The 16,249-nt window shown below is 42.1% G+C and overlaps 1 protein-coding gene across 1 annotated transcript; it reads left to right on the top strand.

Annotated features, from left to right (window-relative positions):
- Positions 1 to 1,738: 1,738 nt before the first annotated feature.
- On the top strand, positions 1,739 to 4,099 carry LOC311497952 (uncharacterized protein). The gene is made up of 5 exons (XM_084558347.1): positions 1,739 to 1,761; positions 2,015 to 2,142; positions 2,281 to 2,416; positions 2,959 to 3,029; positions 3,845 to 4,099. Exons 1-5 carry the CDS (start codon positions 1,755 to 1,757, stop codon positions 4,046 to 4,048), a joined length of 546 nt encoding a protein of 181 aa, XP_084414473.1. The 5' UTR covers positions 1,739 to 1,754; the 3' UTR covers positions 4,049 to 4,099.
- The last annotated feature ends 12,150 nt before the right edge of the window (positions 4,100 to 16,249 follow it).

Here is a 16,249-nt window from a genome sequence, read left to right as displayed (position 1 = left end):
GAAGCTGTTTGGTCTGTCTATGGAGGTCAGTGTTTCCACAGAGAAATAACGTTGGGACCAAACGTCCACAGATCATTGAGGACGAAGTCTTCCAGGCTCTAGTTTTAAACCTTCATGTCTGTGGAGGTTCTCAGTCGTTCAGATGATGATATGAATTAAAGAACATGGTGAATCAAAGACATCTGGACTAGAAGATGTTTCCTCCAAGTGTTCAGCTCTAAATGATGGTGGGGAGGTTTTTATCGCCTGAAGGTCACATGACTAGAGTCTGGTAATGACCCGGACCTGGACCTGGACCTGGAGGAACCTGTTGTGATCCTGTCTCCAATCAATGGTTCTCTGATGGTCCATTTAAAGGGGAATTACTGTTTTTACAACCTGGACCTTATTTCTGACATAAAATACGATCGTTTATTCACCCATATAACTTTGGTGTCATTTGTAGTCGTTCGTCAGATATTTAGATCAGCGTATATCCATATAGTGGGAGTGACTGGGGCACCGAAACGCAGCCTCTAAATAACATTATCTGCTGCAAAACTCGTTCATTTCACCAATATTTTCTATGATACGCTAGAGCTATTCCCAGTTGAGTTACCTGTTATCATCATCCAGGGTCTGCAGATTGACCTACCAACCTTTTTTACGATTCTGAGGTTGTAGACGACGACTTTGTTTGCAATGGACGTCCTTATCGTTTTGAGACAGAGTATACGGTTGAGGAGCTCCAGTCGGTGCCCCAGTCACTCCCACTATATGGATATACTTGGATCTAAATATCGTCCGAATGACTCCAGATGACACCAAAGTTAAATGGGTGAGTAAACGATCGTATTTTAGACTCCAGACTGAAGGTGTCAATGCATCTGACATAGTTGACTTCCTTTCCTAATATCAAACGTGGAGAATCAACCCTTCAAGAAATCGTTGCTCAACACAGGAGACCTTTCAGCTGTCCACCTACACCTGAACAACAAAGGACACTCCTCTGAGGGCACATTTTCTCTAGAGTCATAGAGACACCTATGTCAAACTGGAAAACCTCTCAACAGGTTCCTCCAGGCCTAGGTCCAGGTCCAGGTCCAGGTGAGTATCAGTTTGTTAACAGACTCTGGTCATGTGACCTTCAGTTGATGAAAACCTAAACTCCACCACCAGTCCTTAAGAGCTGAACACTTGGAGGAAATGTCTTCTAGTCCAGATGTCTTTGTCTCATCTTTGGTTGTTAGATGCAGTTTTAAAGCTGCTTCAGTTCTTCTGTGGGTTCAGTTTGTCTCTTCATGTGATCAGATCAGGACTCAGGTCTTTGCTCATGTCTCTGTCTCTGTCTTTAAAGTCTTCAGAGGTTTAATAAATGAATCTGAATCTTTCTTCAGGGCAACAAGGAGGAGAAGACGTCCTTCACTGTTCCAGGAAAGTCTGTCTTCGCCTACGGCCTCGCGGAGATCATATTAGATGAAGATGAACTGAGTAAGAACATTGTCAATGTGTTCATGTGTTTCTGAGCGGAACTCATTTTAACTTTAGTTTTTCTTCTCTCATCTCATTCAGACATCCCATATGCTGATTTTAAGGTGAAAGCAATGTCAGTCCCAGGTGTTTTCTGTAAGTTGTTTCAACTTTTCTTGAAACTAAAGTCAGACTTTTTATTTTGATCTTTACTGTCTTCATGTATAAAGTCAGTAAAATCTTGACCAGTTCATTTATGGATCTTGACGTTCTCAGGCAGAAGACTTGATCCTGAACTCTCTGCAATGAGAGGTTTGTGAGTCTTTCTTTCTGTTTATCATCATGTTCTTAGTTTGAATGTTAAAATGGAGATTTAACTCAAAGCTTTAATTGTTAATGTTTAGATGGAAATCTCAGTATAAAGTAATTTTTAAATGCAGCCAATGATGTTTTTAACATTTACTGGACAAAATGAGAAAACGTCAAACATCCGTAGACCAAACCTTGGTTTTAAATCACCTGTAGTTGTTTGATATGAGCTGAAACTTGAAGCTGTTTCCTGCAGAGTTGGAGATGAAACTATCCACAATGCAGCCGCTGGCAGATCTTCCTGAGTCGACCCGTCGTGAGCTGCTGAAGAAACTCTGTGAGGTCCTGAAGAACCAGGACGACCTCTCTGAGCTGGAGGAGACGGTGAGATGATTGACATCTGGTCTGGTTTAGATCCTGGAGCTAAACCTGGATCAGTGAGAAAATACAGTTTTAAATGTAGAAGCAGACGCTTTTATAATAATACTGATGATGATGATGATGATGATGTCCTCATCACAGCTGGATCAGTTCAGTAAAGGGACGTATGAGCGTCCTCAGAATCAGACCATCTCCTCCTTCCTGGACGTCCTGGAGGTTTCTTACGTCTCCTCAGATGTGAAGAAGATTGTTTACATGCTGGTCAGCGCCTTGAATGGTAAGAACTGAGACATGAAGACATGACTTCATCTCATCAACAGAAAGAGATGAAGGGACAGAGAACCTGAAATATGTTTGAGTTAAAGTTCAGGGAAGAGGTAGAGGTAGACGAACAGAGCTGCTTCCTTCATCATTAGTAATAATTATAAAAATGACGTTTTTCACACAAGTCCTGAAAGTCGACAAAGAGAACCGGATCAATATATTAGACTAAAATGAGCCAATATTACATATCATGTCCTCCTTGTGTCCAGTATCTGCTGTGACCTCCTTGTAACTAAATGTTTCTGGTAACTGCTGATCAGTGGTCTACAGCAGCTTGGAGGAATTTTAGCCCATTCCTCAGAACAGATCCACTTCAGTTCTGCGATGTTGGTGGGTTTCCTCAGGTTGGTTGGGTTCTCTTTGTCTACTTTCAGGACTTGTGTGAACATCATCTGATGTTTTGAGAAATGAAGAACATTCTTAATGACTCTGAAGCAGCAGTGTTTAAAGTTTTTATATCTTCATAAAGTTTCTTCTTCTCCTGTTTTTGTGCAGGTCTTCCTGATGAAGTTCCAGCTCTTCTGGTCACCTGTGATGTAGAAGCTCTGGATTTCTTCATCTATAAAGTCAGTGATCAGTAAAGTCATTAAGTACTTGAACTGACACGTTGTTCCTCTGTGACAGTAACACAGCAGATTATACCAGAGGTTTAATACAAACTGTAAACAAAGTCAAGTCTATTTTAGAGTTTTCTAACAATGGACAGGTTTAATATTGACCCTGTTCATGTTAAGCTGTTATAAAACTGATATATAAAACCTAATTCCACTGTTTTAGTTTAGTTCATTTAAACTCATGACCACAAAGTTATTACTACTATTCCTCATTTTTGTCCAAATGGATGATTTATTTAAACTGTTCATTCTTTGACTGTAGTTAAAGGGGAATAACCGTTTTTTTACAAGCTGGACCTTATTTATGGCATAAAATACGATCGTTTATTCACCCATATAACTTTGGTGTCATTTGGAGTCATTGGGACGATATTTAGATCCACGTATATTCATATAGTGGGAGTGACTGGGGCACCGAAACACAGCCTCTAAATAACATTATCTGCTGTGAAACTCATTCATTTTACCAATATTTTGTTATATACTGTAGTGCTGTTCCCCGTCACATCCTGAGCTTCATCATATTTGAAAGCATTTGTATATAAGACGTAATATTCAGTGAAACCAGAACATAGTGAGGAACCATCTACGTTCATTTCAAACAATTACATGAAGTAAAACTTGCAATATTGCAATATTATAAGAATCCACCATTTAGTAAATAATTCAACTGAAGAAGACGAGCTCCTTTCCAGAGTAAAAGAACATCATCATGAACCAGACGGAGGAGACAGGAAGGTTAAAGGTCATCTGTTTCTCATCCTCAGGCGACCAACTGGAGAAACATTAAACGAGACGTTCCGACCGTCGTTCAGAACGAGTTCTCCTGGATGCTTGAGCTCATAGAGACGACCAAGAGGACCCAGGACTACGATGACTACGACGACAATGTGATTTTAAGGTTTCCTCTGGAGAAGCTGAGGGAGATGGTGTGTGTCGCCGTGAAGGGAATCAACATCCTGAGGTCCTGAACTCACCATGTCTGTATGAAAGAGAAACAGCTCAGAGAAGAAGCTGTTAGCGTGTTGTTAGCGTGTTGTTAACAGAAATTATATTAACTTAAGTAAATGTATTAATGAAGTAAACAGGATCCATATTTAGTTGAACAGCACAAATAAATATTCAAATAAATAAACAAAGAGCTGACCTGACAGGTGATGGAGTGAGTGCAGCTCCATCTCAGCTTGTTTTTAACTCATTGTTAGTTGGATGGTTGTCACACAGATAGATGTTGGTCATTCTGCTTCTCAGTCTGGTTTCCTCTGATGTAAACGTCGTCAACGTCCTGATAAAACATCAACAGCTGTCACATGCAGTCGACAAGTCTTCACCACGCTGCACAGCTGTGTTTCTGGACACGTTGAGATCAGATGACTCTTCCTAAATAAAGTAACTGATGATGATGGTAAACGGTAAATGGTCTTGTTTTATTTAGCGCCTTTCTACCTGTTGGTACTCAAAGCACTTTACAGTCACATCTACCCATTCACTCACACAAGCACTCACACATTCATACACCAGAGTGATGCCATGGTCAGTGTCTAGTCGTGTATCAGTAGTTTTTAATTAGTCACATTTCATTTCTCTGAGCGCTACAGTGGAGTGTGGCGACACCTGCTGCTCAGAAGCATTTACTGCAGATAAATATAAAAATAAAATAAAAGTTTGAAACTGAAGAAAAAATAAATATTAAAGAGAAACATGCATGTTTATAAAATATTAATTTTAGGATATTTAGTGATTATACCAAAGTTTTATTTTGGATCTAATTTTACAGACGAAGTAAAATTAATAGTTTATTTTATTAATAGTTTATTTTGACAGGTAATTAAGATTCAAAAACATAATTAACACTTTAAATGTTTATTCTGTGTTATCCTGTCTGTTTTCCACATTATTTATGATTTGTAAAATAAAGACATCATAAAGACTAAAGCTTTAAATTGACTTTTAATCACATTTTAATCCACATAAGATCCAGAGATAAAGCTGCAGACTGAAATGAATGACCAGGTCCAAGTAGATTTTAAATCTAAAGTTTTTTTAAATCAGTAAATTCTGTCCATGTTTCAGAAACTAGAACAACAAGAGGATTCATTCAGATGTTTGAAGTCAGAGTGAAACTTAAAACCTCAAAAGGAGATTAAATGGACCAACTAAATGAAGCCAGTTGAGTCAAAGTGTTTGCATATTGAGTCCCATCATCACATCATCCCTCAGGGTCAAATCAAAGTCCAGATTCCTCTTCATGTCTGACTGAAGCTCCACCATCAAACCCTGACTTCAATGAGCCTCATTAACATATTAAACATGTCTCAGGTGTTTGGTTGGGTTTAAAAACTGGACACTGTTGGACCTCCAGAGCTCAGAGGTCACAGCAGCAGCAGCAGCAGCAGCATGGAGGGAAGCAGAGTTTCAGACTTCAGCATCGAGCGCATCCTCTCTCCTCAGATTGGACACAAGCCGCAGGAGTTTTCCTCTGATGGATATCTGCGGGGGATCCCCGGCGGGTTCTGTCTGGACTCGGGGAGCTTCAGGGCTCCCGCACCAGTCCCGGTCCCGGTCCCTGTGTTTGTGTCGGGCTGCGTGCAGTACCGAGGGCTGAGCTTCGGTGACGCGTTTAACCCGTATCACACAGACTTCACCGGGATTTATCCAAACTCTGGAGTTTACATGCACTTCAGCCACGACTCTGCAGGTATGTCCACATTTAAAACTTAAACCTCTCTGGTCAAACCACAACTTTCAGCATCAGCTGTTATTTCTCATCCCTCTAAATGTTTCCTGTTGTCTTTTTTATTTTACCAGATGCTCAGTCCATGGCGGGGTACAACAGTTTCCACCAGGCCCCGTCGCAGACGCGCCAGAAGGCCCGGATGAGGACGGTGTTCACCGACACTCAGACCAAACAGCTGGAGGCTCTGTTCGAGCTCACCGACTACCCGGCGGTGGAGGCGCGCGCTGAGGTGGCGAGGAGCACCGGGCTGAGCGAGGAGACCGTCAGGGTGAGTCCGAGATGATCAATAAGCTGCAGAAAGACAAACAGAGTGGTGGTTATTAACGTGCGTAAAAGGCTCCACGTTGTGCGTAAATGTTTCCAAACTGCATTTTACGCACAGATTCTCAGTGAGCTTTGTTTCTTTACAACGTTTTAGTATCAAACCTGTAAATTAGACAAGACTTCAGTTTTACACACGGGACCAAACCAGTCAAGGAGCCATTTTTACAACATGTTCAATCTGCTTATTTCTTATTTTTCTTATTATTTCTGATCTTATTTAAAGTCCCTGCTTCACCATCATAACACTAAATCTCTCTCTCTGTCTCTTTCTTGTTTCCAGGTGTGGTTTAAGAACCGCAGGGCCAGGAGGAAGCGCAGCGGGTCGAAGGTCAAATCCTCCTCTGCTCCTCCTACCAGCGCTGAAGCAGTATTGAAGGTCTTCACCTCCTTCCTCTGAAGCTGACCATCCGTCCATCGGCTGCTCAAACTCATCCTGCACTGACGGACGCCATCTTGTCCTCTCCAGAGGTCCAGCTGGCTGCGTTCTGCTCAGAGGCACTTCAGCAGGGCGGATTCTGGCTGGATTCTCCAGATGTGCTCAGCAAGTGAAGAGACTGTTGGTGATCCAACATATCGTCTGGGAACTGATGCATTTGAGGAAAATCAGACACCTGAGACTTCCTTGTTCGGCCTGAGCTGACAGTTTTGAAAATGTTTTGTGTCTTTGTTTAATTTATTGAAAATCATCAGTGTGAAGGTTTTAAACACAGTCCCAACATGTAAGCCTGAGTGGTTTCATTCAAATAAATGTAGTTATCAGAGAACCAGACTGGCTAATGTGGCCTTCTTATGAGATGTATGAGTAATGTAGCAGCGAGGCATGTAACACCGCATTATGTAATAACACCACATTATGTAATAATGTAATAAATTTGCACACCATTATGTAATAATTGCCGCATTTTGTAATAATCTGCCGCATTATGTAATAAACTTCTTGAACGCAATATGTAATACATTTTGCTGCATTATGTAATAAGTTATTACATATTGCGGTTGTTACTACATAATGCGGGTGTTGCCATTTTTTTTTTAGCAAAATGTAACAATTGGTGTATTATGTAAAAACCAACCGAAATTGACATTTTCATTGATTGAAAACAGCATGATAATGTGTATTTTACTCAAAAATGAAAATTAAGAGGACAGTATGTCAACTATTGCTCAGCTTACATTGTAACAATCCACCTTTTAACTTTGGTTGTGCTCATTTAAATGCACAAGGGGTTCTTTTCAATTAATATTTGCAGTCAGATTAGTCATGAGATCAAGTTTGGAGGTAAGTGCTTCTGATAGTTAACCAATTTATAAAATTGTCAACTAAATCTCTGTCTATGCTCAAGCAGCAGTAAAGAAAAGACATACAGCACCAAATAATTAAACATGGGCTGTGCACAGCAGCACCATGTAGTCTCGCCTATTCAATAAATGTCATGTTCCATGTAACCTTAACATTCCTTCATAATACATATTTCCACCTACAGTAATAGTACCTGCATTAATGTAGCACTGGCAGTGTCACAAAATGGTACTAAGTATTATTCTGACACAAAAATGTAGGATAGCCTATATTATGCAAACCCAGAGTAAGAGACAAAAAATAGTTGCAGAACAAATGACTGATGTCGAACAGTTCATTATTTCAAATGATTTATTCTCTAAATGCCCAATAATGCCTTGTTTAGACAAAGAACAGATACCATCCTGTAGAGGTACAGACATCATGGATTAACAATGTGTAATGAACAGCAAATATTATGGCAATCTTTGATAATAGGCCCAATATCTCAATCAACTAAATGAAAAACAATCCAGCCACAGCATACAGCCTAACACGTCACACACACAATGGAACTGTAGTGGATAATAAAGTGGAAACGTAAAATTGAACAGTGTTCTAGAACTATTACACAGCCTCACTAAAGCATTTTTTTGAGCTCTTGTCCGTTCAGCTACAGGTACATTGAACTCTCCCCTTAGCTTACTAACAATGACCTTGTAGACATCCTCACTCATAGTCTGCTGCTGCCCGTACCCATCAGATGAGACCCAAAGGGTGCAGGTCAGCAGAGTGGTAAATAGAAGATCTGTGGGGGGAGGAAGTCATAATTAAATAGGGAATGTTCTACTGAATATTCAGTATATTCCATGGTAATGCTAATTCTTAATAAACTCTAATATGGCATTACCAATGTGGGAATGTGCCCTATTAACTTATGATTTCTGTTTTGTTAATAATAATAATAATAATAATAATAATAATGCATAGAATGCAGCTCAAAGTGCTTTACATTTGGAACATTTAACACAATAATAGAAGAAAATAACAATAGTAGACGAACATAAAAATAACAATAATAATATTATTATTATTATTATTATTATTATTAATAATAATAATAATAACGATAATATATTTTGAGGCTAACACAGCAAGTTAGCCTTAGTATGTTCTTAGCATTTGTTGCGATTATATGGATTTATATACAGCTAACAAAACCAGCCATTTTGAGCAAAGTGGAGCACTATGAATGTCTATAGTAATACTGATGCTTTAGTCTAGGCTACTAGTCTGTTAGCCTACTGCTAATTCTTTAAAATGCTCAAATATTCAAAAAGGTAGCGTAGCATCCTGTCAACTTACGCATAAATGACTCAATAAACTCAATAAACATGGACCTTTTAAAAATATTTTTGCATTATTCCTATCAATAGATTCAAATGTGTGAGAGAGAAGGAAACAGAGACTGTCAGATATTATATTATATTAGTTAGCTGGTGTTGACATAGCCAAACATAAGCTAAGCTAACACATACAGTACTAGCATAAAAGGTTTTCTTTTCAAGTTCATTGAGGACACAGTATCTCAGTCTAAATCCTGCTTAGTTTGTAGTACAATAAATAAATAAAAAAATCATAGATAATAACTTACGTTTAAACATTGCCTTTCCACTAGCAGGCCTAGCCTAGCCAGAATAGACACCATGAGTCCCAATCAGTACCTTGCACGAGGAGCAATGTCAAGTAGTGGCTTAGGCTAAGTGCCTGAACAGCATAAATCAAACAGAATTCTGATAGGCAGTTCCCTCCATATACTGCTAGTTTGGCTATATGTGTGTGAAATGTGAGTCATGGCCTGTTTTACTGTAGGTAAAGAACAGTGTTAAAATTCACTTTATTATTCTGCAGTTCCATTGTGTGATCAGTGTGTTAGGCTGTATGTTGCAGCTGAATAGTTTTTCATTTAGTTGATTAAATACTTAATTGCCTCGTTATATTACTACTTATTTGTAAGCATTAATTTTGAGTAAAATACACATTGTTTTGCTATTTTAATGTCAATTTTGCTTGGTTATTACATAATGCACCAATTGTTACATTTTGCAAAAAAAAAAAACACAACACCCGCATTATGCAGTAACAACCGCAATATGTAATAACGTATTACATAATGCGGCAAAATGTATTACTTATTGCGTTCAAGAAGTTTATTACATAATGTGACAAATCATTACAAAATGCGGCAGTTATTACATAATGGCGTGCAAATTTATTACATTGTCACATAATGCGGTGTTATTACATAATGCGGTGCTACAAGGCAGTCTGATGTTGTCCAGGTACTGAAACTCATTTTCCCAGTCTTGCCACGCCGTGAGCAACTCATGGGCAGCAGAGGGTCGTCCCACTCTTGCTTCTTGTCCCATAACTGCTGAACAAGCACTTTGGCTCTCGTAGTATATGGCACGAGGAACCCTAGGGGGTCATACAGGCTGGCCAGCACCTTGTAGATGTTCCTAATGGTAGCAGGGGAGCGCTCCATCGACCATGACTTATACCGCAGCATATCTGATATCTGATTGGCATAACCAACGCAGCCCCAGGGCAGGTTCTTGTGGGTCCATGTTTGTGTGGTTTAGCAACTGTTCACTACTCTCTGGCCTGATCTCCTTGGGCAGGTGGCTGATGACATCTGGCAGGCTGCTGGCCCACTGTCGCAGTTCGAAGCCTTCTAGCCAGCCTTCTTTAGCTTCATGATCTCTGCTTGACATGCTTCTGTCTTCACCGGGTCTCTGCCAAGACGCTTCTCCGTGCTACGTAGGATGGGGAGTACAGCTTCAGGCTGTGCTGTGAGTATAGGCATGTTACAACAGTGGGGTGGCGTATCTGAGGACTCCATCCACCTCCACTCTCCTAGTCTTTGCCTCTAGAAGGTTCATGGCCTCTTGGTCTCTCTGTGACCTAGTCACCAGCTTCTCGTTTCTGTACGGCACGGTGTCCAGCTGCCAGAGCTTCTCTACCTGATTAAAGAGTTCAGCCGCAGGTGAGGTGGTGGATACGAACAGACATTGTTGTGGGCAGTTGCACTGTTGGGGAGACTTGACTGGCCCTTGCAGTGTCCAGCCAAGCCTGGTCTTCACCAAGGTGCTTCCCCTTGAACGTCTTGCATAGGACTCTCAACCTACACTGGGCGGCGATTGCTGGACTTTGCCCAGGTTGTCTTCTTCTCCTTGGTTAACTGCTTGAAGTTCAAGCACTGGTCAAGGAAGTGTTGCGTATTGCTGCAGTAGGGGCAATAGGCTTTGGGCTTATCCATGGTCTCTTGGTGATCTGACCTGCTTGGGGGGTTGTGTCATGAACAGTACCATGCAGCTCGTTCTTGGTCTTCCTGGTGACTCTCTTATCCTTGTCACACTCATTCATTGGCCAGTTTCTCCCTCTCTGGACATCCTCTATCTTGTCAAACTGGTCTCCGTCCTAATGGATTTCCAGCTCATAGATTTCCAGCTCATAGCCACTCCGCATCTCTGTCGCGAATATTGTCAAGTGCAAGCTTCAGACAGACCATCCATCCCTGTCTCCTCCATCCTTGTCTCCTCCATCCTTGTCTCCTCCTAACCCTAACCATTCACTTCACCTGTCATACACGGTCATAATGTTATGGCTGATTGGTTCATGTCACAAATGCTGTACAGAGTTAATTAATGCTACATCTGAGCAGGATCCCAGTACTTCTTCAGGATCCCAAATCCACATCCTAAATCTACATGGTACCATGAGGTTGATAGTGACTGGTGATCAGCAGTGACTGCAGAGATGATTGATGACTTCATTATTTTTTCCAGCTTAGTTTGGAGATGCTCAGATTAAAGGACAAGTGCAGGTATGAACAGGTATGAACTGTAGATACCTGTTCCACTTCCTCCCAATAATGTCTTCATTTTTAATTGAAGTCAACAAGGAAGCATTCCTCTGTCAGATCAACTTTACTGTCACTGCGTGAGAGGTTCATGACAGCAGGTAGAGCCGGTTACTCAAAGGTCACGGTGAGAAACAAAAAGCTCAGAGTCAGATTCAGAGTCTAAATGTCATTAGGACGTATCTTCTTTACAAAGATCTGAGTCATTTATTCTGTTTGGTTCCCTTCAGTCTGACTAAATCTAAATCAGGTTACTGAATTATTTGTTGACAGCCTCATAACCCTGTTCATATAAACAGCATCTCTGACTAACGTCTGTATAAAGTTAACCCTTCATAGGGCACTCACTGAAACACTCCAGAGTGTTATTGTAGACAGTAAGAAGACTGCTTTACTTTTACTTTACTAAGTGGTTGTCATGACCTGGCTCAGGTGGCCACAACAACCCAGGGACACACCAGTATTTTAACCAAACTATATTTTATTTATTCACCAGATTAAATCAAGTTAATGTGCCAAATTAAGAATAAACATGTGAGATGTGAAAGTCACTAAGTCAGTGGTGAATGATGGACATGACTGAACAGTGTGTGTGCAAATGTTGTAAAGTGTAAAAAGCTTGAAGTGTCTGGGAAGAAGAGCAGAGAGAGACTGATGAGACAGGTACGCCTTTCTGTAACCTGGGCACACTCAGCACCACAGGTGCTCCAGATCACATGATCAGGTACCTGCAGGAGAGACAAACAGTGGTTACTCTCACAGATGACACCAGGGGACACCACAGTGGTAAACATTCATTCATTCATTCATCTTCTATACCCGTTTAGTCCTGTTAAGGGTCACGGGGGTCTGCTGGAGCCTATCCCAGCTGTCATCGGGCGAGAGGCGGGGGTACACCCTGGACAGGTCGCCAGTCCATCGCAGGGCCAGTGGTAAACAAATGACCCTCATCCCAACAGCTCCTCAAACCATCCCAGTGCTGGAGGTCGTGGTCTGATGGAGCCAACACAACCACATCATCTACAAGAAGCAGGGATTCTGAGGCTCCTGTACCGGACCCCCTCCTCACCCCAGCTGGGCTTTGAGATCCTGTCCATGAATACCATGAACAGGACCGGGGACAGGGGACGGCCTGGGTGGAGTCCAACACCCACTGGAGACACCGTGCTTGACTTTATGTTGAGGATACAGACACAGCTCTCAGTTTGGTTATACAGCGACTGGATGACTCGTAACAACGGCCCCCGTATCCCATACTCCCTCAGTAGCCCCCCATAAAGTTCCCCAGGGAATGGGAATGGTTGTAGGTAGTGATGGTGAGATGAAGCCTCATGAGGCATCGAACCACTTGAGCCAATAGGTGCGAGAAAGGGTTCATCTCTTGAAGCTTCACGTGCACACGACACCACCTACTGGCCAGGTGTATAATCACAGGCAGCTGGAGCTCTTAACCACATAATGTGTGATGCATTGAATTGTTGTGTCTGTAATGGCTCTTGGGAATGACTATGAAGTACAAAAAAATGTATGACCAAATAATTTCTCTACTTAAATTATCACATGTGTTTGATAAAATATTTTTTGAATATATTCTGTGTGTGTAAATTTTCCCAAAATGGTAGTATAGTATGATATGGCAGGTTGTGTAATGTTTTTCTGTCACTTTAGGCAAATGGCATGGGCTTAAACAGGCAGAGGAAAGTGAAAGAGGACACTGAATATGTCTCTTCCTAGCTGGCTCCATCCTCTTACCTATCTTTCTCTCCTCACTCTCCTAAATCTTCAAAATGCCCCCTCCATTACTCGACACACGCTTCGAAGCCTCGGCACGTCTTGTAACATGACTAGTTGTAGGTCTTCTCCAAAAATACAAACACACTGTCAACACAGAGCATAGACTGTATATAAATATGGACAACACTTCCTGTCATTGGTCAAACTGATGGTTTAGTTTAATTAGTGCTACATCTGAGCAGGATCTCAGGACTTCTTCAGGATCTCAAATCCACATCCTAAATATACACGGTACCACGAGGTTGATAGTGACTGGTGATCAGCAGTGATTGTGGAGATGATTGCTGACTTCATTATATTCTCCTCCATCCTTGTCTCCTCCTAACCCTAACCCTAACCCTAACCGTTCACTTCACCCGTCATACACGGTCATAATGTTATGGCTGATTGGTTCATGTCACAAATGCTGTACAGAGTTAATTAGTGCTACATCTGAGCAGGATCCCAGTACTTCTTCAGGATCCCAAATCCACATCCTAAATCTACACGGTACCACGAGGTTGATAGTGACTGGTGATCAGCAGTGACTGCAGAGATGATTGATGACTTCATTATTTTTTCCAGCTTAGTTTGGAGATGCTCAGATTAAAGGACAAGTGCAGGTATGAACAGGTATGAACTGTAGAGACCTGTTCCACTTCCTCCCAATAATGTCTTCATTTTTAATTAAAGTCAACAAGGAAGCATTCCTCTGTCAGATCAACATCACTGTCACTGCGTGAGAGGTTCATGACAGCAGGTAGAGCCGGTTACTCAAAGGTCACGGTGAGAAACAAAATGCTCAGAGTCAGAGTCTAAATGTCATTAGGACGTATCTTCTTTACAAAGATCTGACTCATTTATTCTGCTTGGTTCCCTTCAGTCTGACTAAATCTAAATCAGGTTACTGAATTATTTGTTGACAGCCTCAACCCTGTTCATATAAACAGCATCTCTGACTAACGTCTGTATAAAGTTAACCCTTCATAGGGCACTCACTGAAACACTCTAGATGCTGTAATTGTTGAAGAGAGCTCAGGAAGATCTACTGGAGAGAAGGATTCCAGATGTTGATTAGGTCTTACAGAAGTTTCTAATGTCACTGTACTTACATCTTTAACAGCTGTTGGAAGGATGCCTTGAATGTTTTCTCTAATGCCGACAATTTTATTAGTAAAGAAGCTCATGAAGTCATTACTACTGAGGGCTAAAGGAATAGATGGCTCAACAGAGCTGTGGCTCTTTGTCAGCCTGGCTACAGTGCTGAAAAGAAATCTGGGCTTGTTCTTGTTTTCTTCTATTAATGATGAATAATATGCTGTTCTAATACTACTGAGAGCTTTTTAGAAGTTGTTAAACTATCTTTCCAGGCTATGCGAGCTTCTTCAGAATTGGTGGAATGACAGATTCATAGCTTTCAGACTGTCTGTTTTAAACAGCGCAACTGTGAATGATACCAGGGAGCTAGCCTCCTCCCATTCATCACCTTCTTTTTCAGAGGAGCAACTAAGTTTAGAGTTGAACTAAGAGCTGCTGCAGAGCCATCGACAAAATAATCTATTAGTGCAGGGGTTAAATTGTGGTTGCTGTCGTCCACATCATTGACACATGGCACTGAGGTAATTAGGACGTATCTTCTTGTGGTGTACTCAGATGCCACTGTGGGTTCTTCAACAGAGAATCACTCGGATAGCGATGACGTTTAGTTCCTTTATTTTAAATCACAACACATACATCCTTCTGTGTCGTTCGCAGGCGTACTGATACTTTCTCGCTGCCGACAGCCAGGTGTGTGTCTCTCTCGGTTGTGTCTGGTCTCTCCTCCAGGTCCAACACGCTACTGTATTAAAAGGAGAGAGCGATCAGCTCAACAGGATGCAGGTGTGCTAATCACTCTCACCTGGCGCTGCTCTCCTGAGCCCTCTCCACACTTCTCCCCTGCAGCTGAAGCACCACGCCCCCTCCACACTTCTTTACAAAGATCTGACTGACACACACGCACACACACACATAGCCCATACTCCCTCAGTAGCCCCCCATAAAGTTCCCCAGGGAATGGGAATGATCGGTCTTCTCCAAGTCCACAAAACACATGAAGACTTGTCAAACTCCCATGATTACTTGCCTTTAAGTGGTAAACAAATGTAAACATGTATTTAGATTATTACAACATGGAACCTAATAAAACAGTGATACTCAGCGTTCATGCAGAGGTGGACCTTACAGACCACATCTGACGTGAGAATGTGTCCTTGATCTTCTCTGATTGGCTGAGTGAAAACCACATGCTCCTAAACCTCACTGAGAGACACTGGGACGCAGTGTAGAATGTGTGCTGAGTTAAGATATATAGTTCCTTGCTGCATAAAGGGTTAATAAACCCCACATTAGTGTGGTGGTCAGCACTGATGCCTCCCAGGCAGAAGGTTCTGGGTTCTAATCCAGGCCGACTGGTTCCTTTCTGTGTGTAGTCTGCATGTTCTCCCTGTGTCTGCGTGGGTTCTCTCCAGGTTCTCCAGCTTCCTCCCACCGTCCAAAGACATGCTGGTTAGGTTCATTGGTGATTCTAGATTGGCCGTAGGTGTGGGTGTCTCTCTGTGTTAGCCCTGTGATAGACTGGAGACCTGTCCAGGGTGGACCCCCCCTCCCTCTAGACCAATGACAGCTGGGATAGACTGGAGACCTGTCCAGGGTGGACCCCCCCCCCTCTAGACCAATGACAGCTGGGATAGACTGGAAACCTGTCCAGGGTGGACCCCCCTCTAGACCAATGACAGCTGGGATAGGCTGGAGACCTGTCCAGGGTGGACCCCCCTCTAGACCAATGACAGCTGGGATAGGCTGGAGACCTGTCCAGGGTGGACCCCCCCTCTAGACCAATGACAGCTGGGATAGGCTGGAGACCTGTCCAGGGTGGACCCCCCCCTCTAGACCAATGACAGCTGGGATAGACTGGAGACCTGTCCAGGGTGGACCCCCCCTCTAGACCAATGACAGCTGGGATAGGCTCCAGACCCCCATGACCCTTCACAGGACAAGAGGTTACAGAAGATGAACGAATGAATGAATGTAACCAGTTCATTATGTACCTTTGTCTTTACATCAGTGTATAAATGATGGTGAATCCATGAATCAGT

This window comes from Chelon labrosus, assembly GCF_963514085.1.
Source record: "Chelon labrosus genome assembly, chromosome: 13".
NCBI classification, from domain to species: domain Eukaryota; kingdom Metazoa; phylum Chordata; class Actinopteri; order Mugiliformes; family Mugilidae; genus Chelon; species Chelon labrosus.
The sequence above is the reverse complement of the archived record's forward strand: the minus strand, read 5'-3'. Positions and strand labels throughout refer to the sequence as shown.

Bases quoted from the DNA above. Each gene is read 5' to 3' on its own strand.
- LOC311497952 (XM_084558347.1), top strand. The intron at 2,143-2,280 runs GTGAGATGATTG...TCCTCATCACAG, and splicing joins TCTCTGAGCTGGAGGAGACG to CTGGATCAGTTCAGTAAAGG. The intron at 3,030-3,844 runs GTCAGTGATCAG...TCTCATCCTCAG, and splicing joins TGGATTTCTTCATCTATAAA to GCGACCAACTGGAGAAACAT.